Source organism: Punica granatum, chromosome 5 (genome assembly GCF_007655135.1).
Source record: "Punica granatum isolate Tunisia-2019 chromosome 5, ASM765513v2, whole genome shotgun sequence".
Lineage (NCBI taxonomy): Eukaryota > Viridiplantae > Streptophyta > Magnoliopsida > Myrtales > Lythraceae > Punica > Punica granatum.
The window spans coordinates 12,620,574-12,643,848 of record NC_045131.1 but is presented as its reverse complement, the minus strand read 5'-3'; the positions used below and the strand labels follow the sequence as shown (position 1 = coordinate 12,643,848).

The following is a 23,275-nucleotide window of genomic DNA, read 5'->3' as shown; positions in this document are numbered from 1 at the left end:
CTTACCTATAATAATATTACATGTTAACAACCGAAAAAAAAATAATATTACATGTTAACATCACCATTAGGAAGATATAAAATATATATGAATGAATTAACATCTCTATATATAACATAAAACCTGGGAAATCAATACGACAATAATTGTGATTGTGCCAAAGCAGAATATAATTGGTACTTATGATCAGTTAAACAAAGACGTAGCATATGATGGTAATAATTAGGCCAAGTTTATAATTGAAAGATTTTTAAGTTTATTTTTAGATAATTAAAATTTTATATGTAACGTGATATAAATAATATAGATCATATGGAGAAAGATATAAGTACATTTGACTTAAAAACGAAGAATTATTACTCCAGCTATTAGGTTCATAAATCTCCCTTATAATTGAAAACAAAAAACTCCGGCTATCCAATTCAAAGACCTCATAACAAAGTGATCATATTGATGAAAAGTTGCGCAATATATGAACCACGTTATCATGTATATCAAGCTTTTGTACGTAGCCTTCAATACATGGCTGGCATACTTATATATAGACACATAAGAAGAGATATGTCAGAAGATGCTTCATTTTGGAAATAAGCTCTCGTGGTCCTTTCAACTAGGATTTTTTTTTTATTGTTTACATTAAATAGAGGACCATGAGTATAATACGAGTCTATGAGAAGGAGAAAAAAAAAAGAGTATACTAAACTAATTGATAATAATAATCAAATAAAAAATCTAATCTCAATTTGATCAGATAGAGGATGAGTTTATATCACTATACCGAACTTTCATTTTCAGTTTCTATTAATCATGAAATTATTAATCCCTTTCACTTTGATGATAATTAATTATGAAAATCCTTGCCACGTTAATAACAACAAGCACCTCGACACATCATTACTTAAGAATCTTTCATGAGATCAAAACTATATAATATAACATCAAAAAGCCAACCGTGAAGAGATGCGAAATTGTGGAAGGGATGAAAACGAGACAACATTCCCCCAAAAAGCTAATGGATAGAGCCCCAATTATTACATTGACAAAAGAGTGCCCTTCTGATTGGGACAACCACCACAAGTAAATAAAACACAAAATGGCACCTGCCCGTAAGGATATCATTGCACATATTTTTTACTATTTAGGGGTCGGCAAGATATATGTAATTTTAATTTTATAAAATAAAAAGATCTAAATAATTCAAAATGAATGGATTTTGTTGAAACATGTTTCTCTATTTTTTGCTTAATAAATGAGCTGGAATATATGGAAGTTCACTTAAGTCGGTCGTCCAGTAATAAATAAATAAAATACAGCGCATTTAACCTTTTAGATTAGTTTTGACACATTAGAATCTCACATGGTATTAGAGAGCATGCTCGATATGTCCCGCACATATTTGTCACCATTAATTATATTTCATGCGATGCCTTCAAAACTGATACGGCCCACATGTGAGGGTAAATCACATGGTATCTAATAATGTTAACTTTTTAAATTAAATTGTTGTGACACTTCAAAATCTCATATCATACAGTTAATGATTGAATTGTTTCTGTTATAATTCTCCTTAAAAGAGGAATTTACAGAGACCGGTCGGAGAATCACATAACATAATGTGTTAAATTAGTGTCAGTGAAGCTTCTTGGTTAAATAATAAAAGTCTTGTTATTTAATAAAAAAATTCTTATTTTTAAGATTAACCCTCATTATAGCTAGAATGTAATAAACTCGTCGTTTTTAAGTTGCATTTTAGTTTTTAAGAAACCTACTAGTTTTAGTGTAATTATTGCTATTTAGTTTATTTCTTATTATTTTATATACTTAAAGTGTTTCATCCAAAGTAGTAAGACATTTTTTTTTATGATAGAGTATTAAGGCATCAGTAAAATAATATGACTCGTCAGATTTCAAATAGTAAGAATTATAATATTTTAAGCATTCATAAAAATGCAATTTTAAATATGCTCTAGCCTCTAGACGCCCTCCATATGTGAAAAGTTTAACTTCTATCGGAGGCTCCTTAAAGGGTTGCCAACCAAAAGTCAACATGCCATATGTTGTCGAAAAATAATTAGTCAAATATCTCGTGAATAGTAAGACTCTTTTTTTTAATAAGAAATCTATTATTTTTAAATATATTAAAATACTCGTTAAATAATATAAGACACTTAATTATTTAAAACTTATAGTGTTATATGTTCAAAATAAAAAAGCAAATTAACTACTAAATAATAATAGCCTTGTTATCATTTAGAGCTATCTTTAAAAGTTGTATTTTAAGGGATGCTTCAAATGCTATCAAATTTCATATGTAAAATCTCAAGTTATGGATGGTTTGAACTTTAAATTGGACTATTTTGGAAAATAAGGCTAAGCTTGCTTCTGTGCCCACCATCCCTTAGAAAATCATTGTGTCAAAGAGACTTTATCACTTGAAAAGTCAATGCACACTAGAAAAAAGAAAAAAATCTTAAATAATCAACTCATTCAAATGATTTTACATTTGTTTTTTCTAAATAAAATTTTGAATTCGATTTTTATAAATGGAAAAAAGTCACACTTGGGTGAGTTTTATCCACGGCTTGAATTTAGATTAGTCAGGGTCCATATGACTTTTGAATACTAGGAAGGGCAAACCGAAGAAAAAATATATTTTAAAAAAGCCAATACCGTTTACGCTAACATGATGTGAAAGAATAAAAAAAAGATTCCGATGCATTAATTTTTTAGTCTATTACGTTTATATTATAAGTCAATATTCAATTTGTTTGATTCAATACATTTTGTATTTTCTCTCCCATGACGAGACAGGGTTATAGAAAAATTATTTTCTCTATTAAGAAGAGAAACAGATCTAAACTCCACCACTGGGGGAAGAATTTTCAACTTAGACACATCATTATACGATCAAGTGGCTCTTACCAATTCAGCCCTAGCAGTCACAATCCGTCGACAAACATAATTCCGTACAGTTTTCTTCAATTTTCTCAAAGCTTCAATCTACTCCCTCGTTTAATAATTTCAAAGATATGAGATGATGATGATAAATTTTACGTGTTGAAATCCGATTAAGGATCGATTGTGACTGAATAATAACTAATGAGCCTAATTAATACAAGCCTTAATTTCAACAATGTCGTTATGGGACACCATGACTCCCCGTTTTCACTTTTCTAGCCTAACTAATCATAACTACTTCAAAGACACCCTAAAAGGATATATAATCTGAAAAACCCTACAAAATAAACGAAAGGGAAGAAATTAAGAAAGAACAACAATGCTTACGGAAGAGGACATATACACACACGTATATATATATTATATACACACACACACATATATACATATATATGTACACAGAGATATACATAGATCTATTCAAACTTGTAGAGCATATATAATATTTTCATGTTTAATAGCTGTTAATCCATCTGAATTATCGATAATGATGATTTAAATTAATTACCAGGACGAAAAGGTGAAAAGGCTGCCCTGATCAGCTCCCAAAATACCTATGCATGCAAAGAAGGCTTTATGTAGGCCAGAAAATGGTTTTAGCCCAATAATTAAAGCCCATAATGCTCTCTTTTATGGGGGAAAGCCCAATGAAATAAATGGGTCCAAAAATGGCAAACTCGAAGTCGAACGAAACTGTGTGCATATCCTTCGACCAGAAAAATAAAATAAAATGAAGGGTTTAGCTATATATATATATATATAAAAGCCCTGGCCGTTATTATTATTATTTTTTTCGATTGCAAGGAAGGTCATGGGCTTAATACATAAATTTTAAATATTTAATAAAAGACCACGAATAGTTTTACTGGATATCGAACCTAAGACTTCTTAGTCACCAGGTGAGAGGTGCACCACTGTGCTATTCACTCTTTTGATCCCTGGTCGTTATTATCAATATATATTGGCAGGAACAATCTTTTTTTAGTATGAAAATTCACCCCTTATCGGTTTGGTTTGATATCAGTATCAGCATGATATCACTTTTTTTTGTTAATTTAAACAAAACTTAAATGACGTATAGTTATATATGGCACGTGATAAGAGCGTAAGTAAGTTGAGGCATTTCGTAAATTGTTCGAGCTCGAGCTAATGTGCATGCCCTACCTTGATTGGACCTAGCCCGAAAAGCTAGAACTCTAGCCGCTCGACTCGCCCAAGAGTCAGCTTGAGCTCGGCTCTTGAGGCTCGGCCCGAGCTTGAGCTCAAGCTTTCACGTATGAGTTGAGCTCGAGCCTCTTGTGTTCGGACTCGACTCGGCTTGATTGCTCTACAACGTGGCACGTAAGGATTGGTCGAGTTTTCTTTATTAAAAATCATCTTGGAAAATTTTAAAAGGAAAGAAGGAAAAAAAAAACTCTAACGTGGAAGAAGAACAGGGGAGTTGGCTATTTCCCCTTGTCTTCATCATCCTTCCAATTCATTTATTTCATTCCCTCTCAAAGTAGAAACTTCAAAAGAAAAAAAAAAAAACTGATTCATTCCTTTCTGGGAAAATGTCAGGTCCCCAGTGCTTCGAGAACCCACCAACTATTCCCACTGGAGCCGGAGATGGGACGGTCGATGACTTCGCCGGTCTTAAGACTTACATCACTGGTCCTTCCGATTCCCAGCTCGCCATCCTCTTCATATCCGATGCTTTCGGTGAGTCGGAAGCGTTACCAGTCATCGATCTTCTTCGGCAACTCCTCTACTCGTTCAGTACTGTTGTTCGATCATACTTACTTTCTCTGCCTGTACATGTTTCTGCTGTAAGTTGATTGTATTCTTTTCCCTATGCGTCTCGCAGGTTATGAAGCGCCGAATCTCAGGTATGATTTAGTTGGAGGGGGAGGGGTTTGGAAGGCTATGAAATTCTAAGGAGGGAAAGGTTTTGAGAGGGGTATGGAGAGGTCGCGAAACCCTTTTTCGGATAGAACTAATTAAAGGGTGATGAGGGGTTTGACTCGATTCGATTTGTTATTTCGGAGTTGTTTCGGGCCCGAAATGTTAAATTTGTTATCTTTTCATGAAGAAATGTCTGATAACCTCCTAAACCTCCCAGTTTGGAGGTTTAGGAATTGTGATCTTGGTGTTTCAAACCCCTGCAAGAACCTTATAAAAATTTGCCAAATAAGGTCTTTGGAGTGGTTTTGTAACACTTCCATACCCCTTCCCGTCCAAAACTCCCCTGAACCACTCAATCCAAACATAGGAAAAACCCGGGGCATGATTCCTGCGATGGCATGATATATTCTGCTTCTCCGATTTATCATTTATCGGCAGTACCTGTCGTTCCCTTATCAGTGCCATCCCACTATCTGTATGTTGTTTGAGTTTTGGACCGAACAGTTTGGTTGTCATGTCACTGATCACGGTTCATTAGCAATAGGACCTTCTCAACTCACGAAGTTTCTTGTTGCAGACATTTACTTGCTAGCAGTGAGCATATAACTGAAGCTCTTTCGATATTGTAACAGGAAACTTGCAGATAAAGTTGCGGCAGCTGGATACTTAGTAGTAGTCCCCGATTTCTTGTACGGTGACCCTGTCGACCTGAATAAACCTGACTTTAGTGTAGAAGCATGGCTAAAACTGCACAGCCCGGTAAATCTCTTTGCTCCACAGCTTGAAACCTTAGTTGATTTTACGAGAAAGAATTGCATGAGACTCGCAAAGTAAGCATTATGCTCACTGAAAGCTTGTTAGTTTGGACATCAAGTCGGAGAAAGAAATGACCGACCCCGAGTTTATGCAGAATGTTATTTAAGTACTATGTTCATCCACTTCTGTTCTGTCCCATAAGTCAAAACACCGCCATCCATTTCGGTCTGACGTAGTTCCAGCATGATCTTTGGGTTTCTATCAGTTTATTAAGCTTTTATGATAACACATATAGGTTTAGAGGTTGTTTGAAACAAAGCCCTGATTTTTCATTTAATTCTAAAATTTCCAACGAACTCTGAATTTTGGATGTCATTTGAACTCTTCTTTTAGGATAAAGGATGCGAAGATGCGAAGCTAGTGATCGCAGCTTTGAAAGCTAAAGGTGTTTGTGCGATAGGTGTTGCTGGGTTTTGCTGGGGAGGTAACAATAAATCTCTTATGTAATCGGTCTTCGGGAACGCTTCAGCTGAATTCTCAAAAAATGGCAGGAAATGAACTACTCCTAATAACTTGGGAGTTTTTACTAGCTAGCTCGAGTCATAGTAATGTTCTCAACCGGCCTCTTGTTTCAGGGATGGTGTTGGCGAAATTGGCAAGTTCTGATGACATTCGAGCAGCGGTTATTTTGCATCCCGGAAAAATTACCAAAGATGAAATTGAAGGTAAGCTGAGTTCGGTTGCTGCCGAACATCCTCAGAAACCAATAAGCATATTGTGGGATCATGAGACATTGTCAAGAAGTAGCAGCCAATGCAATGATTTCCAGACCGAACCAAGCATGGTCTAGTTTTATCATTGCAAGTAACTAAGCTCAGGTTTTCTGGTTGGTTTGTTAGCTGTCAAGATCCCGACTGCTATCCTCGGGGCAGAGAACGATCACATTGTCCCGCCAGAAGAGCTCGAAAAATTAGGAGAGATTTTGTCAGCCAAATCCGAGGTAGGTTGAGAGTTACTCGTTCCACTAAGACTTCCATGTTCGGCATTCGCTCAGGAAAACTTTCATAGTCCCTGGATGAAGAACTATATGATTGCTGGGAATTGTGGATGCAGCTTGAGAGTTACGTCAAGATTTTCCCTGGGGTCTCACACGGGTGGTCGGTGAGGTACAAGCTCGAGGATGAATCGGCTGTCAGGAGCGCAGAGGAGGCCCATCTAGACATGTTGGATTGGTTCCAGAAGCATGTGAAGTGAAAGCAAAGCACCGCTGCAAAAATAAGGAAAAGGCGATTGATTCACGGACTGGTTTATGTAACCTAAGACTAAGAGGAACTATATGAGGTCTAGGATTTGAAATTGAAGGTCATCCTCTCATGTTGTTGTACGATTATGGACTGCGACTTAAAAGTTTGAAGATAATAAGATTTACCACCCGATCGTCTGACCAGAAAAAGTACATAAAAACTTGAGGTTTTGATTGTACGTGTTTTCTAAATAAATTAGTTGGAATATATATAGAAGTTGATTCAGGACCCCATGTATGTTAATGGTGATGTTATAGCCCACTGAATCAACCCGATGGTAAACTAGAAATTGCGCAAGTCCAAGGTCAATAAGTCCAACAAAGGCAAGTAGTTCGGCGTTTGTTTCTCTTAAATAAGATTTCATATTCGATTTTTGTGAACGGAGAAAATCACGTTGAGAGTGCTCTTTTTAGTGAGCTGATCTAGCTCGAATTCACTAATTGAAACCCGTTCGAAATTCGTTGGACTTCCAACACTCGCCAAAAACACTCCAATGCCGAATCCTTAGCAGGGTCCCTCCAGACCTTCGGGAGCGTGGAATCAGCACTTGGAGACGGGCTCTGTCGTCGGTCATGCATCCACGAAAAGGGTCGGGAAAGGTCCAGCTAAGGCATCCGATAAATTCGATTCGACAACCGACCTTGGACCTTGAGCATGACGACCGTGCAAGTACAGAGCGTTTCATGTTCGGCATTTGAAAACACGATTCTTTTTTCTGTCAAGAGCTTCATAACTGTCCATGACTCGCCATTTTCTTTTACCCCTTACTCATCGTCGGATAGATAGTCGAGCGTGAGCGAACTGAACGAAACGAGCAACCGCGGAAAACGATCAGAACTGCACGTGAAAAATATGACGCGCACGCACCAAACTTTAGCCTGGATATTCGAATGAACTGCCAATTCAGACATTGGAGTTTACAATTACAAATATTGTTCAAATTATCTTGGAGAAAGAACAAGGACACAACACTGGGGCGGTCGGAATCACAACCTGCGAATTTGTGCCCATTTGTCGTTTTATGACGCATGGGGTGACGCCATTACAAATCCAAATCGTCCCAACCAAGAAGGGAGGAACAAGAAAATGACATTGATTTGATGTGTCCTTCCCTTTTATATATAAACTCTCATTTCCCCTCTCATTAGGAAATCAAAGAATCAGTGAAGAGCAGTCAACCATCTCCACCAAATCAGTCAACCGATTCCTGGGGGAAAAAAAAAAAAAAATGTCAGGCCCTCAGTGCTTTGAGCACCCACCAAGCCTCTCGACTGGAGCTGGAGCAGGGATAGTTGAGGAGCTTGCGGGGCTGAAGACTTACACCACCGGCCCTTCTGATTCCGAGCTCGCGGTCGTCCTCATTGCCGATGTTTTCGGTGAGTCGGTCGGAAGTTTTACCCCGCCATCCATCAATTTTCTCTCTTTCGGTAGCTTCTCTGCTCGTTCAATGCTGTTGTTTAATCTTTACTCTTCTGAAACCTTCTTTCAGGTTACGAAGCGCCGAACCTGAGGTATGATTCCTGCGAGGAAAGGGTTCTGCTTGATTAACGACGAATCTGTCACGATATTTTCGTTGACAAGATGTATGTTCTTGCGGTTAGTCATGACTGGAGCTCTTTTGATGTGAAGGAAACTTGCGGACAAAGTCGCAGCGGCCGGATTCTTAGTCGTGGTTCCCGATTTCTTGTACGGGGACCCTGTAGACCTGAGTAAACCTAACTTCGATCGCGAGGCGTGGCGAAAACTGCATAGCCCGGTAAGTCTCTTCAATGATTGTCGGCCTTGACATCAGTAAGGTTTAAAGGCTGTTCAAAGGTTAGATTTGGTCCTTTGTTCTAACCAAAATCCGACATATACCAGAAATTAGAACCTTTTATGTACATACATCTTTCAGGATAAAGGATATGAAGATGCGAAGCCAGTGATTGCCGCCCTAAAGGCCAAAGGCGTGCGAGCGATAGGCGCTGCCGGGTTCTGTTGGGGAGGTAACAGTGACGATCTCGAATCCTATCTATCTACCAGGATGCTTCGGCAGGAAAATAAATAACCCCTACCTCGGGAGCTGTTACGAGCTCGGGCCGTATTGAGTTTGCATTGGCTTCATTTTTCAGGGAAGGTGCTGGTGAAATTGGCTAGCAGTAATGACATTCAGGCAGCTGTTATTTTACATCCTGGAAAAATAACCGAAGATGAAATCGACGGTAAGCCAACTCCCCTTTGCCGTCAAACATTTCTCTGAAGCTAACAAGTCAAGAGAAGTTCTGAAAACGGGTAGTAGGGAAAGGCATTCATTTTTAGACCAAAGCACTACACTACAGACTAAATACGGAGATGTTTGTAATTTTATCCTCACGAGTAACTTTTACTTTGTTACACTGATTTTTTCGTCAGCTGTCAAGATCCCAATCGCCTTCCTCGGGGCCGAGATCGACCACGCTTCCCCTCCAGAGGAGCTGAAAAAGTTTGGAGAGATTTTGTCAGCTAAATCTGAGGTAAGTGAAAGTTGATCATTCCACAAGTTCAATGCTTTTGTTCCTTCGATTGGGAATAATTTCACAACCCCTGCATGAAGGATTATAATCACTGGAAATATTAAATGCAGTTTGAGAGTTACGTCAAGATTTTCCCTGGGGTCTCGCATGGCTGGTCGGTGAGGTACAATCTCGAGGATGAATCGGCGGTCAAGAGCGCCGAGGAGGCCCACAGAGACATGTTGGATTGGTTCCTGAAGCATGTGAAGTAAAAGAAAAGCACCGCCTTATAAATCAGGAAAAAAGACTTACGGCCAAATTTATGTCTCTTAAAGTAACAGCTATGGGTGAGGTGTAGGCATTGAACCAAATAATATCTCCCGTGTTGTATTTGAACCGAAATAGCAACTCCACCTCAATGCTTCCATCGTGTCGGTTGGATACCGAGTAGCATTGTTTCACAACACGGAAATCTTTACTGCAATGCTGGAGTTCCCAGCTCCTCTGCCCTTAAGCCTGCAAAAGTTTGGATAACACTGCATTCTGCAACAACCCAACAAAGTTCATATTTGCCTCGTCTGAGGGAAATATTTTCTCAAAAGATCAGGGTAGATGAACTCGAACGGAGCTAGGTAAAGGCTCCGACTAGAACTTTCTCAGAGCAAAGAAGTGAGAGAAAGAACCACCGCCATGGTTGTGGCCAATCTTCCAAGCCACCACCAGGATACCGACATGGGAAACTGAAGGGACCTGAGAACCCATCCATGGCTGCAAGGAACTCCTCATAGACCCTGCAGTTGGATTATCTAAATTTTCCTGCAGTCGGTCTATGAGGGGGGGTGCCTTGCAACAGTGAAAAGCAGTCCAGTCTCTAGCTCGCCGGTCACTGAGCAACAATGAATATCAGAAAAAGGAACTTCAGGAGATGACGAGAGAGAAAACCATCGAAAGAATGCTGGAACTCAAAATCCTAACGACGCAGAAGAATTGAGGCAGGATATGGAAACACATGTAAACGGGCCGTTATGAATCCCGGTTACCAACCCACACTGAATCCGAATCACTCGAAAATCACTAAAGATGAACAACTTGAAGTAATTGAGGCTCAGATTTTCCTTTTATCTTGGAACTGGAGAAAGCCCCCGTCACGGCTGCCACAATGAACATTTTGGTAATCATAAGTTCATTTCACAAATAATAATTTTTTTGGGCCAACAAATTTGAAGAAAGTCTTATATGTAACCGGTATACCCCGCGGCATGTATCACAAGCCAATAAGGGTTAACCAACATTTGACGTGGAATGGTACACTCAATGAACTACATAAACACATATACAATTGCTCTCCTTCCTTGTTCATGCTGCTGTTTGTAGTTCTTTCTGCATGCCAGAGAAATATGTGAAATTCCAAAAGCCATTTTCTTTTTCAAATACCAGCTCCAGCTATAAATCGGAGAAGGCTGCGATTGAGGGCTTCTCCAATAGCAGAACCTCATTTTTACTCTTGTGATTTGCATAAAGAACTCAGCATCCGTCAACATGGTTCCGGAATGATTTAAATCGCATAACAGCCTTCATTCTGGCTGCCAAGAAACAGTAATTCTCAGTTAGAAGGACTCAGTAACTCGGATTCTGATTTTGATCACACAGCTCTAAGGAGCCCTACCATGCTGCAGCCACGGTGCCGAACAGCAGATGGCTCTCTATGCCTTCCAAATTCTTCTTTCAAACATCTGCACAACATAATTTCAACTGCCCTTCTATTTTCAGGAGGATCTGGAAATGCCACACGTAGTATAAGTTACATAAAATGGCATGCCAAGTGCTCTCACATAGTTTAGGTTACATAAAATGGCATGCCGTAATGCATATATGATTACTTTTTGACTTTTGATACCCAGAAAATCAAAGTTAGAATATTAGGAAAGAGAGAAATGAGTACTAAAGCTATTCTTAATAGTACAGATAGAGACTGTTCTTATTCTAGTAGCTTTTTCATTCATCTCCTCACCAGAAAATCTAATGAAATTTTTGAGATCGAGGTTTTGAAAAACAAATTCTTGAGAAACCATGCTCCGAACTTTTAACAGTCGACTGAGGCTCAAATTTGCAACTGATCATCAGACACATCAAAAGGAACCTGTCCTGGCTGCAGCCTTTTGGAGCCGCCATGCCGAGCAAGACAAGCCCCTGTGCAACGGAAATATTCCCACCTCTTTGTCTAAAAATGTTCATTGCCCGTTCATTTTTCCAGTCTTACACCTGAAGCATCAGCTTCTAGTTTCTCTCAGGTAATGGAGATGATAAGAAGTCGATGATGATTATGATGACAATCACTGCAGAGGCATCTATAGCTTCTGATTGTAGCTGCTGATGCTGTTCTTCTAGTGATCGGACAAACTGAATAAGTCAAGAAAGATCAGAAAGCTTCGATAAATCATCAGGTGTGCTGTTAAGACAGGGAAGGCTGTTGTCAAAGGCGAGGGGGAGTCTCATTCTGAAACTAGTGACTCAAAAACTTCCCCATAAGAAACATTGCGAGCGAGTTTACATGCGCTGTGGATCAACAAAAAGGTAACATTTCAGTTACCGAGGCATCATATGATTTCCCTTCTCCCTCCCCCAACATCCGGCTGCAGCTACCGCCGCTACCCTGAGCCACCATGTCAAGCTAGGGATGGCTGTATTGCCTGAACTTCATTGACTAGGTCACAAATCTACAAATTACAGAACCGCAAAAAATTGAAAATTGTCATCTCTCTCACCTCATCTAGAAAATTTAGACTACAGGCGCAAAGGCAGAAGAAGTTGCATCAACAGCGATCGCCAAAATTAAGCAGGCCCTGGGATATAGAGCGTAAGTGCGCTTTTCATATCACTCATGGTGGATGAGCTCATGCCATATCCAACCTAAGGTTCAGCTAGTCCAGACGCAGACTCTGGATCAACCTTGGTCGGTCTAGCGAAGAGCTTCATCTAGAAAACCTTCAAAGGACACTCAGATATATTATCAAACCAGATAACAACAGCAGACCAAAAATTTGCACAGGATCAACTAAAATTAAAACCATGAATCCAGCAAGCTTCAACGTTGAATGAATCCAAGCAAAACAAGAAGCAGCATGAAAGGCGGTTGGCTCAGATTCCCCTTCAATCAGGCAAACTGAGAGAAGCCCACATTGGCTCTGGCTTTACTAAGCCACCACAGGCAGCTCTCCGAACTTACAATGTTCGAATATTCATTCTTAAACAGACAAGTTGAAGAAGAAAAACTCAGAAACCTCAAGGAGGCACTTCAGTAATTCATATTGCTCCCTTCCTTTGGGCCAAACAAGGGGAATCTCTAATTACCAAGGCTCAGATTTGATATTTATCAGACAAACTGAAGGAAGCCTGTCATATCTGCTGCTTAACTGAGTGCTGCCACGCCAAGCAAGAGGCGGTCCTTTCTGCCTGTAAAACATGCGAACAAATCCGCACTGCCTCTTCACTTTCATCACAGAATGCAGCAGCATATGCTTAAGTATATAGTACATTTGGGGAGCTTCGGCTACATGGCATACATGCTGAGGCTCTCTGCACAGTTGGCTGCCCAAACTGTGGCTAGTGGCTAAACCGACGTTATGAAGCAATAATTTCTCAAAATTTAAATGCCTCAGTGATCTCAGTTGTACCAGTCATCACGTTCCCCTCTACTGAGTAGAGTATGAGGATGACATCAATGATGCAGACCAATGTTTTAACAGAAGCATCTCCTGCAAAAGTATGATACGTAAGAATAATATTTTAGAACTATTTTCATTGGTAATGACAGTTTTAGATCAAACAGAAGGATGACATTAACCCTTCCATTGAAATATCAAGGATGACAGTACGACCTGTCAAGGTAGAGAAAGAGGTTTGCTTAAACAGCTAAAGCTTGATGCCTGAACTTGGACTTTTTACTAAATAAATTATGACCTCAGTTTTATCATGATTGCTGTTTTCTCTAAATTTGTTCAAGTCTTGCTATAAACACAAACAACAAAATTTGCAAATTCGGAAGGAGAAATATGGGGGTTTGGCTTTGTATAATACCATGAATCATAGATATAAAATGGATTGCAAATTTGTTGAATTTCAAGCCTTCACAAGATTTCTAAGATGAAATGAAATAGCAATGGTATATGGACAAAGAATATCTAAAAGTGAATGCAGACCTGGCTCCATCACGGCCGCCATGCCAAGCTACAGCCACTTTGCCTACAAATTTTCCAACCTTTTCTTTTCCACTGCCCCTTCATATCTTTAAATCTTTCACCTGGAGCATCAGCTTCTAGTTTCTGCAGGGCAGTAAGATGATAATGAAGTGATGATCAATGTTGAAGAGGCATTTTTAAGGGGGCTCAGTGGAAAGAGGGTTGTATCATGAGGGAAGCAAGGACAACCTCTTTCAAATATGCAACATGGATTCCGGCATGCAATTTAGTTGGACTCTCGTTTTGACACAATAGTCCCATTTACTACAAGTATCTTCTTCTAGCTTCTACTTGTATTGTTCCTCCAGTCTCTGGTGACCAGAAAAACTGATGTATCTTGACAACCAAATTTAAGAAATCATCAGTTCCAACTTCTGATTAAAAAAGAAAAATTAAGGAGCCCCACATGGCTGCAGCTATTCAAGCCACCATGCAAAGCTAGGGATGATTGTCTGTGCCAGAAATTACAACATACCAGATATCTATAAATGACAAACCCTATAAGGAAAATTGTCGCCATGTTTCACTTCACCTGGCAAATGACAGAATGCCTGCAAGGACGGAAGAAGCATTGCAAATCAGAGATTGCTGAGAATGATAAGTGACAGCAGAAGAGATTTAAGCAGTTAAGTGCAAAGTTCAGCAGCCACAAAGCAACAACCAGAAGCAGCACAGAGAAACTCAGGCATTAGCAGGGAGAAGAGAGCCAGCTTAAAAAGGGGCTGGGAATTGAAAATCTTAGAGATAGGTAGAAATACTGAGGCAGGCCATAGGATGAAAATGTCCATGGGCTTTTAAAAAGATTCAAGTGGGGCAAGCTCCCGCTGGTACTAACATAGATATGGCCAGTCAACGTCTTGACTTTGGATATCTACATCAAGCACAGAGCCTGATACAAATATGTAACATGTCAACAAAAGCAAACATTCTCACTTCCCCTCCAACACCGTTAACACTTGCACAGAAACATCTTGAAGAAAAAGAGCATGAAAGAAAGAATTGGCTAAAAAAAATGGTAAAATCCAGAGGAAGCAAAGAACAGGGCTGCAGCTCACTCTAAGAGCCGCCACGCCAAGATCAACCCTTCCAGCATTTTGTTTTATGGGATACTAGGCTGCATGCACTGAAGCAGCAAAAAGCTCCTCTTGTTCTTCGGAATTATCATCACAGCCTTGTTGCATTTCGGATGTCGCGTCGGAGACCAGATAACTATTAGCAGAAGAACTGCTGTAAGTTCCACGACCAAACCGTGCCTCAATCAATTTCCTCATCATTGCGTAGAGAGAGAGAGAGATTTGAAGAAACAAATCTTGTCCGTATAACCTTTGCTATTTCATATCATCTTGATCTCCCTTCCCAGAAAAGCTGGTGAAAGTTTGAAATTCGAGGTTTTGGTAAAACAAATTTTCAAGAAATCACAGATCTGAATTTTCAGCAGTTGACTGAGGCTCAGATTTGCAACTAATCATCAGTCATCTAAAGCGAATGCAGACCTGGCTGCAGCCCTTCACGGCCACCACGCCAAGCAACAGACAGTTCACTTTGCCTGCAAATTTTCTGACCTTTTCCTTTTCCACACTCTACATGTTAGAGCCTGTTGGATTACAAAAAAAATTTTTAACTCTACTCCACTCACCATCAATTCAACAACACAATTATTACTAACCCTTTTTCTTCAATTTTTTTAACCATTCAATTCAATTTTTAATACTAAATTCTCTCGACTATTCATTATTTTTTCCGCAATTCAACAACACAATCATTACTTTCTCTCAAATATTCATTACTTTTTCACACTTTTTCTTATAATTCAACAACACAATCATTACAAACCAATTAAAACCAAAACTCAACTCTAAAATCAAACACAACCTTAAATCTTTCACCTGAAGCATCAGCTTCTAGTTTCTGCAGGGCAGTAAAATGATAATGAAGTGATCATCAATGTAGCAGAGGCATTTCTAAAGGGGCTCAGCGCAAAGAGAGTTCTATCATGATGGATTCAAATATACATGGATTCTGGCATGCAATTTAGTTGGACTCTCCTTTTGATACGATAGTTCCATTTAGTACAAGGAAGTATCTTCTTCTAGCTTCTACTTGTATTGCTCCTCCAGTCTATGGTGACCAGAAAAACTGATAGATCTTGAAAACCAAATCGGGAAGAAATCATCAGCGCCAACTGTTGATCAAAGAAAGTTGATTTTAGTGGCTACCATTTTCAGAATGTAGCATTGCCTAGTTAGTCTATGCCAGCAAAGAGTAGCGCTCGGTTACAGAGGCTTATATTCAACTTCTGATTAAGAAAAATAAGGAGCCCCACATGGCTGCAGCTATTCAAGCCACCATGCCAAGCTAGGGATGATTGTCTGTGCCAGAAATCACTAATTAGGCCAGATATTTATAAATGATAAATCCTTTAATGAAAATAATCACTTCCTCACTTCACCTGGCAAATGACAGAATGCCTGCAAAGGCAGAAGAAGTTGCATTGCAAATCAGAGATTGCCGAGAATGATAAGAGACAGAAGAAGAGGTTTAAGCCGTCAAGTATTAAGTTCAGTAGCCACCAAGCAACAACGTGAAGCAGCACAGAAACTTAAGGACATTAGCAGAGAGAAGAGAGCCAGTTTGAGAGAAGGGGGGGGGGGGGGGGGGGGTGGGAGAAGAGGCAGGGCTTAACATTCTACAGAGAGGTAGATCTGGTGAAATACGAAAAAACAAAATAGTTTTTCCCTTATCAGATAGATCTGGTGAAATATCAAAATGAGTAGGTTTTCACAAAACAAATTTTAAACAAATCGCCGATCTTGTATCTCTCAATAGTCAACTGAGGCTCAGATTTTCATCTGATCATCAGCCATATGAAGAAACCCTGCACTGGCTGCAGCTTTTAGAGCCACCATGCCAAGCTATGCACAGTTCTTTGTGACTGCAAAACATTTCAAACTTTCCTTCTCCACAAATCCTCATCGCCCCTTCTTATTCCTTAATCTTTTGCCTTAAGCATCAACTTCTAGTTCATGCATGTTTCTTAATAAGGCTAGGTTGGGGAGTGTTGTTGCCGAAGGAAACGTACTAATGCACAATAGCCAAAATTTGTATGTAGAAGACTGATACTTACTGATACTTGGATCACTAATTCAACTCGAAAACCAAACGCAAGCTAACATTCCCACTGAGATAAGATTACCACTTTTGAAATCACTGGTAATGCTCATTATCATTTTTGGTATGGACTGGTAATGTCATACATTACTAGTAATCTTGCTAGTACTCTAAGATAGTCACTCCCCCTTGCTGGGAAAGCATATTACCAGCTTCTCTAGGAGCAAAGCTGCATCCTTCCGCCATTAATAGAGGAAAAAAACCAATTGCATTATAGCACTTCTCCATATTCAGTACTACCTACCACTGCTGTTGCTGCTGGTACCGCCATTCAAGTACAGAGCTCCCCTCAGAAATATAATCATCATTATGGCAGTAGCCATGGTCATCGTATGCCTGATGAAAAGTAACTTCTGTCATCGGGGATAGCGAGCATTGAAATGTCAAAGCTTAAGAAATCAAGAGTCCTAGGATACATCAGCTAAGCTAGCAACCAGAGAAGGGCAAACTCGATGCAAGCAAAATTCCACCAGCTTCTCTAGGAGCAAAGCCGCAGCTTTCAACCAGTCATAGAGGAGTAAACAAATATATTATGATTCTGCTTCAAGGTGCCGAACCTGCAGTTTCTTGCCTCACTTAAAAGCAGCAAAAGGAGGTTCATATCGAAAGAGGCGTATCCAAGCAAATTGTTAGGCCTTTCGAAGATTCCTGCCTGTTCACAGGCAAAGAGAGGACTCCACAATGGAACCCCGCCATGGCTGCGATACACACCGGAATCGCCGAGCCAAGATACGGACAGTTCTCGAGAATTTTCCCTCAAATATCGATATTTCATTCAGACAATCATTACAATAGCCCTGAACCTCAGTATATTGATTTCGCCGGTGGGCAACCACAGTTGCCCTCAAGACTTGTCTGTCTGTCTGTCTGTCTGTCTATCTATCTATCTATCTATCTATCATTTTGCATGTCCGCACCTATAAAAAGCTGCGGGGGCAACCAAACGACCCCATAAGGTGAACGGATAAAATTAGGGCTTTTCCTCGAGGCTCAATCGGAGAGGCTCAGCGATCAAAATTAGGGTTTTCCTTTTCTGTTCTTTCGGGCAAATAGAAAGAACCAGCGGTAGGTAGCCCCGCCATGGCTGCAGCTCACTCTAAGAGCCGCCACGCCAAGATTAACTTGCCCGGCATTCTAGTTTTGTGGGACACAAGGCTGCATGCACCTGGAGCAGCAAAAAGGGTCCTCTTCCTCTTCGCCATTATCATCATCACAGCCTCAGTCGCATTTCGGATCTCGCGTCGGAGACCGGAGAACTATTAGCAGAAGAACTGCTGCAAGTTCCACGGCCAAAAAAGCCTCGATCAATTACCTCATCATAGGAGAGAGAGAGTGTGTGCGTGCGCGTGTACGCGTCTCGCATTCTGAGGAAAAAAGGGTGGGGTTCCGATTATCAGCTTTCATTCAATCGGAGAGGGGAGGAAGGTCGGCCTCTGGTCACCGACCGCGTGCCTCTCCGTGGCGTATCATCAGAGTCGACAAGTCGAGTAATAATCCACATCCGAAATTTTTAGAGTGCGCAATAATTGTATTGTTAAATTATGAAAAAATAATAAATAGTTAAAAAAATTTAATATTAAAAATTAAATTGAATGGTTAAAAAATTTTAAAAATGAAAAAAAAGTAATGATTGTGATGTTGAATTGAAAATGAGTGGAGTGTAGTTGAGTTGAATTAAAAAATTTTTAAAAAACAAACACACCCTTAAGGTTTAATATCACGATATTTTAAAAATTTTCAATGCTATTAATTTCATCATTCAACACGATATTTTAAAATTATTTCACGACATAGTATAACAAGTAATAATTTCACTAAATAGCACAAAATTGTGAAATTGCTTCACCATATAGCACAATAAAAGGGCAAAAAATTAACAACGTGCTCCGTGATGAAAAAATTTCAAAATTTTGTGCTCTGTGGTAAAAGTATTACTTGTCGTGCTATGTCGTGAAAAAAATTGAAAATATCGCGTTGAATGGTGAAATTAATATGATACGTATTATGTGGTGAATTTTTTCAAAATATTGTGTTATACGGTGATATTAACCTAATTTTTAAAGAAAAAGACCTTGGGGTGATCAATTTTTTTTCTCGAAGGGGTAATCAATCTGGAGCTTATCCAATCCAAGGGCGGAACAGGTCCAGGAAACATAATTGATTACAAAATAAACATAGTCGTCTGGAGTAAAGTGCAGTCGACTATGTTTTATTTTCAGTCGACTTTATTATCCTAGACTGGCTCCGCCCCGAGACTTGATAAATTTCCCAATCGAGTATTAGTTATCAATATCAAGAGAGGCTTTAGCAAACCACGACGGTATCATAACGTCGGCGTGCTAAGTCGTTAGATCTGACCCTTAAATCCTGGCCATTGATGCTTTCTACCATATCAGTAGACAGTAGATAGCTCCGTTTGGTTTCGCAGTTAAAATCACAAAAATTTTAACTTTAACTTTAACTCAACACACTACACAACAAAAATATACATTTCTCAAGTCAAATATTTTAACTTTAACTTTAACTCAACACACTATACAATCATTTGTACTTTTCCACAATCAACATCAAAATTACTTTAACTCTAAAACCAAACGCACCATTAATATTTATTATTTTTAACTTAATTGACCTATGAAACTTCTTGAATAAGCCACCTATAAAAAAAAATTAAAACCTACCGAAAAAGAAAAAAAACTTCTTGAATAAGCCTAAAAATAAAAAAAAAACGTTGGAAAGGAAAGAAGGTAGTGTTTGTTCGACGACGGTCTCTCGTGTGCTCTCTCTTCGTCATCTCACTAATCAGTGGACATACATGCTCTCGGCTTTTCAATCTTTTGTGTCAGCTTCCATAATCCATAGTGCAGTATTCCTCACTTTCGTCTTCCATGGAGAAAGTCTAGGTTATGTAGTTGTACGGTGGTGTATGGATCGGTCGGTGAAAGTTGAAAATTTGGAAGCATCTAAAAGTATGTATCGCAAGCATGATAGTTTTAATTTTTAATTTCCTTTGATTATTGTATTAGGGTTTAATGATGCGTATGGATTTGGTTATGTAGTAGTTGGGGTTTAATGAAATTATAGCCCTAGATTGAATCTACTTTACCTCAATTTTCTTTTTTTGAAAAATTATACATTTCGTACTTTAAATTTGAATACTTTCTCTATCTTCGTCATTTTTCTAATTTTTTTTATCGTTTAAATCATCTATCTTTGAATAATTTTTTTTATTTCATTCCTTTTCCTTTTTCTTGATTCATTTTCATCTAATACCTTTAATGACTTTTCTATTTTAGTCATTTTATTAATTTTTTTATTAGAGAAGATTTTAACTTTGGTCCTTAACCTTTTAAAGTTATTTTTTATCCTAATTTTTTTATTTTGTACATTTTTTCTTAATATTGGATGTTTGGTTTCTTATACTTTTACCCTCAAATTCCCATAAAATGCCCACACGGCATTTTTAAATCTAAAAAGACTATTATTTTAATTTCAAAAATATTTCAAAAACAAAATATATCAAAATAGTAACACAAAAATTGTGAACCTATTCAAGAGAATAAGCAGGGTCGAGAGTTTAGGTTGTCGATAATCTCGATAGGGACAACGTCAATAAAAACGAATTACGAGTAAAGAAATGAAAAAAATATAGAAAAAATAAAAACGATCATGGTTCGATAGCCACGAACCACACCTATAAGGTTGGTAGTAACACACTATGTAAGGACATGATAAATCTTGATGTAACGAATTATGTCGCAAAGTGTAATCGTGAATGGAAGTATAAGCCTAAGATGACCTCTTCTAAAGTGGTGGTGTTGGACTTCATCCCCTACCGACCGCCTCTCCCTCTCGATTTACCGTTAACCCTCTCAAAGTATAATTCGATCGATTTTTTTTTTGGATTTAAAATAATAAACTTTTTATAAAATTCAAAATGTCGCGTGGGCATTTTTATGGGAATTTGAGGGGTAGAAATATAAGAAACAAAATGTTTAATATTAAGAAAAAATTGAACAAAAAATGAATTAGAATAAAATAATAACTTTAAAAAGTTAAGGACCAAAACTAAAATCTTCTCTAATAAAAAATAAAAAATCTAATAAAATGACGAAAATAAAAAAAGTAATTAAAAATATTGGATGAAAACAAACCTAAAAAATGGAAAAGGACTGAAAGAATCAAAGGTATAGGATCTAAACGATAAAAAAATTAAAAAGGATAAAAATAGAAAGCATCCAAATCTAGAGGACCAAAGTATAGTTTTTCAATGTTTATATTAGTTATTTTCATTTAATCTCTCTCTATATATATATTAAAACAAAACATGAGCCGAATTCTCACACCATCACATTATAAAAAATAAAAAACGGAGTTTTCGCTTTACCACGTCATCACTTATGTATTAATAAATTTTTTTAAGAATATAAACCAGAATATATATCAATTCTTACAAACATATATAAATATATTACATGGCCATATAAGTAGAAAGGACATTCAAAACAAATACATATACATATATATATTGATTCTTTGCATAGATATAAGTAGAAAGGAAGATCCAGCCAATATCGATATATTCGGTGAATTTCATATTAACGGAATATACGTATATATATTCAATAATATACATGAGATTATAAAAAAAGAAAATAACATAAGTGCAAACCACAATATATATATATATATATCAGATAATATTGCCTTTATAAATAAATTAAAAAATATATATATATATATATATATATGTATATGTATATACATGTATATATATGGGGAAACAAAGAGGGAAGGCAGAACAATTCCACCGAAAAAAAGGGGAAGGCATAAGACAAACTTATATATAATTCTATATTTTATGTATAATCTTAAACCTCTTCTTTTCTTTTTTTCTTTAATTTTTTTATTTTTCTTGGTTGAACTTTGACTCGCTGAATGAACTTTTTAATGCAAATTTGAAATTGATGGCGACTCTAACCCCACCCCCGTGGTCAAGCTCACCCTCAAGTCCCAGCCAATTCGAGGCTAGGGCCGCCTACCCTTGTGGTCAGTGGCATCTCTGTGGGTGCGATTGACCTCTTGGGTGCAGTCAACCACCGAGTGTGGGGTCGAGATTGTTGATTTGTGGCCCCAGCCCCTCCCTCCCTTTGGTAGGACTAAAGTGAAAAATTCTTGAAAGTTGAGGATAAAAATGACAAAGAAAAGAGTTTAGAACTAGAAAGTAAAAAAATATAAAATGTACCAAAAGTGAAGAAAAAAGTAACGGTGAGATTCTTTATATCCCACGGAGTAAATCACAAGGTGTTAGTCGTCCGTTGAAAAAAACTCATGATCCAATTTGTCCAAACCCCTAAGTCCCTAACCACAAGGGGGATTTTATAATTTTTCCTCATATAATTTGATGGAGATCTTTTCTCCATGAACTTCGAAGTCATAAGCTTTAGTTATTTATTATTAATTCTATAGTTGAAATTTAATTGGTAGAATAAATCTTTTAATGCAAATTTCAAACTAATTTCTTCGATATTGATTGTTCAGTTTTAATAATCTTCTATGTTGCAATTCCATTACAGGTGTTCCTTCATAAAGGTCAGGCTTTTCTAACTTTTATGCCAAGTTTTACTCTTATTTCATCATATCATAATATAATGGAAAACTTTTCTCCATGAACTTCAAGTTTATAAGCTTTATGAATTTATTCTTAATTCTTTGATTGAATTTAATTGTATAATTTTTTTAATGCAAATTTCAAATTAATTACTTCGATATTAATTATTTTAGTAGTCTTCTCTAAAATTTTCTTTTTCATGGTTCAATTTTGATTTGTTAAATGAACATTTCAATGCAAATTTTAAGTTTTGATATTCATGCAAGTTTTACATATTATAATTATAATTAAACCAAAAAGATAATACTAAATTAATTTCTACATATTCTTTTTCTCAATTCCTATTTTTACATAAAACTGAATCATTTATATAATATATATATATATTACAATCAAATTTTACATTATTTAATAATATAAATAAGTTTTGATATTTCAATATTTGTATAATAAAATTTATTTTTAGCGGATCACCGTCTAGTTAATATTAATAATAAGAAAAAGTAAATCGAATGGAAATCTCATTGAGATGACGCCTATGTGCCAAATAGTGGACCCACGTTAGAGTCCCACCATTATACATGGTCTAATATACTCACCAAATATGATAACACACTATAAATTTCAATAAATTTCTCGAAAACTTTCATTTCGGAATTACTTTCTTAGCAATTTATGACCCTTTTATATTGAGAGTTAAACCCGTTTGTTTTCAAAGAATTTAATTTTAACTTTAACTTTAACTTTAACTTTAACTCAACCCACTACATAATAAAAATACACGTTTTTCAAGTCAAATTTATAACTATATCTCATTTGTCCTTTTCCACAATCAAAATAAAAATAAAAATAAAAATAATTTAACTCTGAATCCAAACGGCCCCA

General features: G+C 37.5%; 2 protein-coding genes and 1 long non-coding RNA gene across 8 annotated transcripts; 2 read left to right on the top strand and 1 right to left on the bottom strand.

Moving 5' to 3' along the window:
- The first annotated feature begins 4,435 nt into the window (after nt 1–4,435).
- LOC116208476 (endo-1,3;1,4-beta-D-glucanase-like) lies at nt 4,436–7,080 on the top strand. The gene is made up of 7 exons (XM_031541953.1): nt 4,436–4,659; nt 4,805–4,826; nt 5,475–5,601; nt 5,992–6,082; nt 6,234–6,323; nt 6,498–6,598; nt 6,712–7,080. The coding sequence occupies exons 1-7, from the start codon at nt 4,512–4,514 to the stop codon at nt 6,850–6,852; spliced, it is 720 nt and encodes a 239-aa protein (XP_031397813.1). The 5' UTR covers nt 4,436–4,511; the 3' UTR covers nt 6,853–7,080.
- Nucleotides 7,081–8,047: 967 nt separating this feature from the next.
- On the top strand, nt 8,048–9,882 carry LOC116208478 (endo-1,3;1,4-beta-D-glucanase-like). Its single transcript, XM_031541954.1, has 7 exons — nt 8,048–8,278; nt 8,392–8,413; nt 8,532–8,658; nt 8,797–8,887; nt 9,014–9,103; nt 9,294–9,394; nt 9,505–9,882. The coding sequence occupies exons 1-7, from the start codon at nt 8,131–8,133 to the stop codon at nt 9,643–9,645; spliced, it is 720 nt and encodes a 239-aa protein (XP_031397814.1). The 5' UTR covers nt 8,048–8,130; the 3' UTR covers nt 9,646–9,882.
- A 528-nt stretch (nt 9,883–10,410) lies between these two features.
- Nucleotides 10,411–18,320, bottom strand: LOC116208479. 6 transcript variants are annotated; one of them, XR_004157080.1, is made up of 7 exons: nt 17,945–18,320; nt 14,667–17,115; nt 14,087–14,162; nt 13,801–13,947; nt 13,573–13,695; nt 11,040–13,128; nt 10,411–10,956 (listed from the first exon to the last, which is right to left on the bottom strand). It is a non-coding gene; the product is annotated as an uncharacterized LOC116208479 (long non-coding RNA). The 6 variants fall into 6 exon arrangements; XR_004157076.1 differs by having other exon boundaries at nt 14,667–16,079; nt 17,024–18,317; XR_004157077.1 differs by having other exon boundaries at nt 14,667–14,820; nt 15,105–18,314.
- Nucleotides 18,321–23,275: the final 4,955 nt, after the last annotated feature.

Excerpts from the sequence above, each read along its gene's own strand:
- LOC116208478 (XM_031541954.1), top strand. The coding sequence starts at position 8,131 with ATGTCAGGCCCTCAGTGCTTTGAGCACCCACCAAGCCTCTCGACTGGA. Across the intron at positions 8,414-8,531 it reads TACGAAGCGCCGAACCTGAG|GAAACTTGCGGACAAAGTCG; the intron begins GTATGATTCCTG and ends TTTGATGTGAAG. Across the intron at positions 8,888-9,013 it reads TGCCGGGTTCTGTTGGGGAG|GGAAGGTGCTGGTGAAATTG; the intron begins GTAACAGTGACG and ends TTCATTTTTCAG.
- LOC116208476 (XM_031541953.1), top strand. The coding sequence starts at position 4,512 with ATGTCAGGTCCCCAGTGCTTCGAGAACCCACCAACTATTCCCACTGGA. Across the intron at positions 4,827-5,474 it reads TATGAAGCGCCGAATCTCAG|GAAACTTGCAGATAAAGTTG; the intron begins GTATGATTTAGT and ends ATATTGTAACAG. Across the intron at positions 6,083-6,233 it reads TGCTGGGTTTTGCTGGGGAG|GGATGGTGTTGGCGAAATTG; the intron begins GTAACAATAAAT and ends CTCTTGTTTCAG.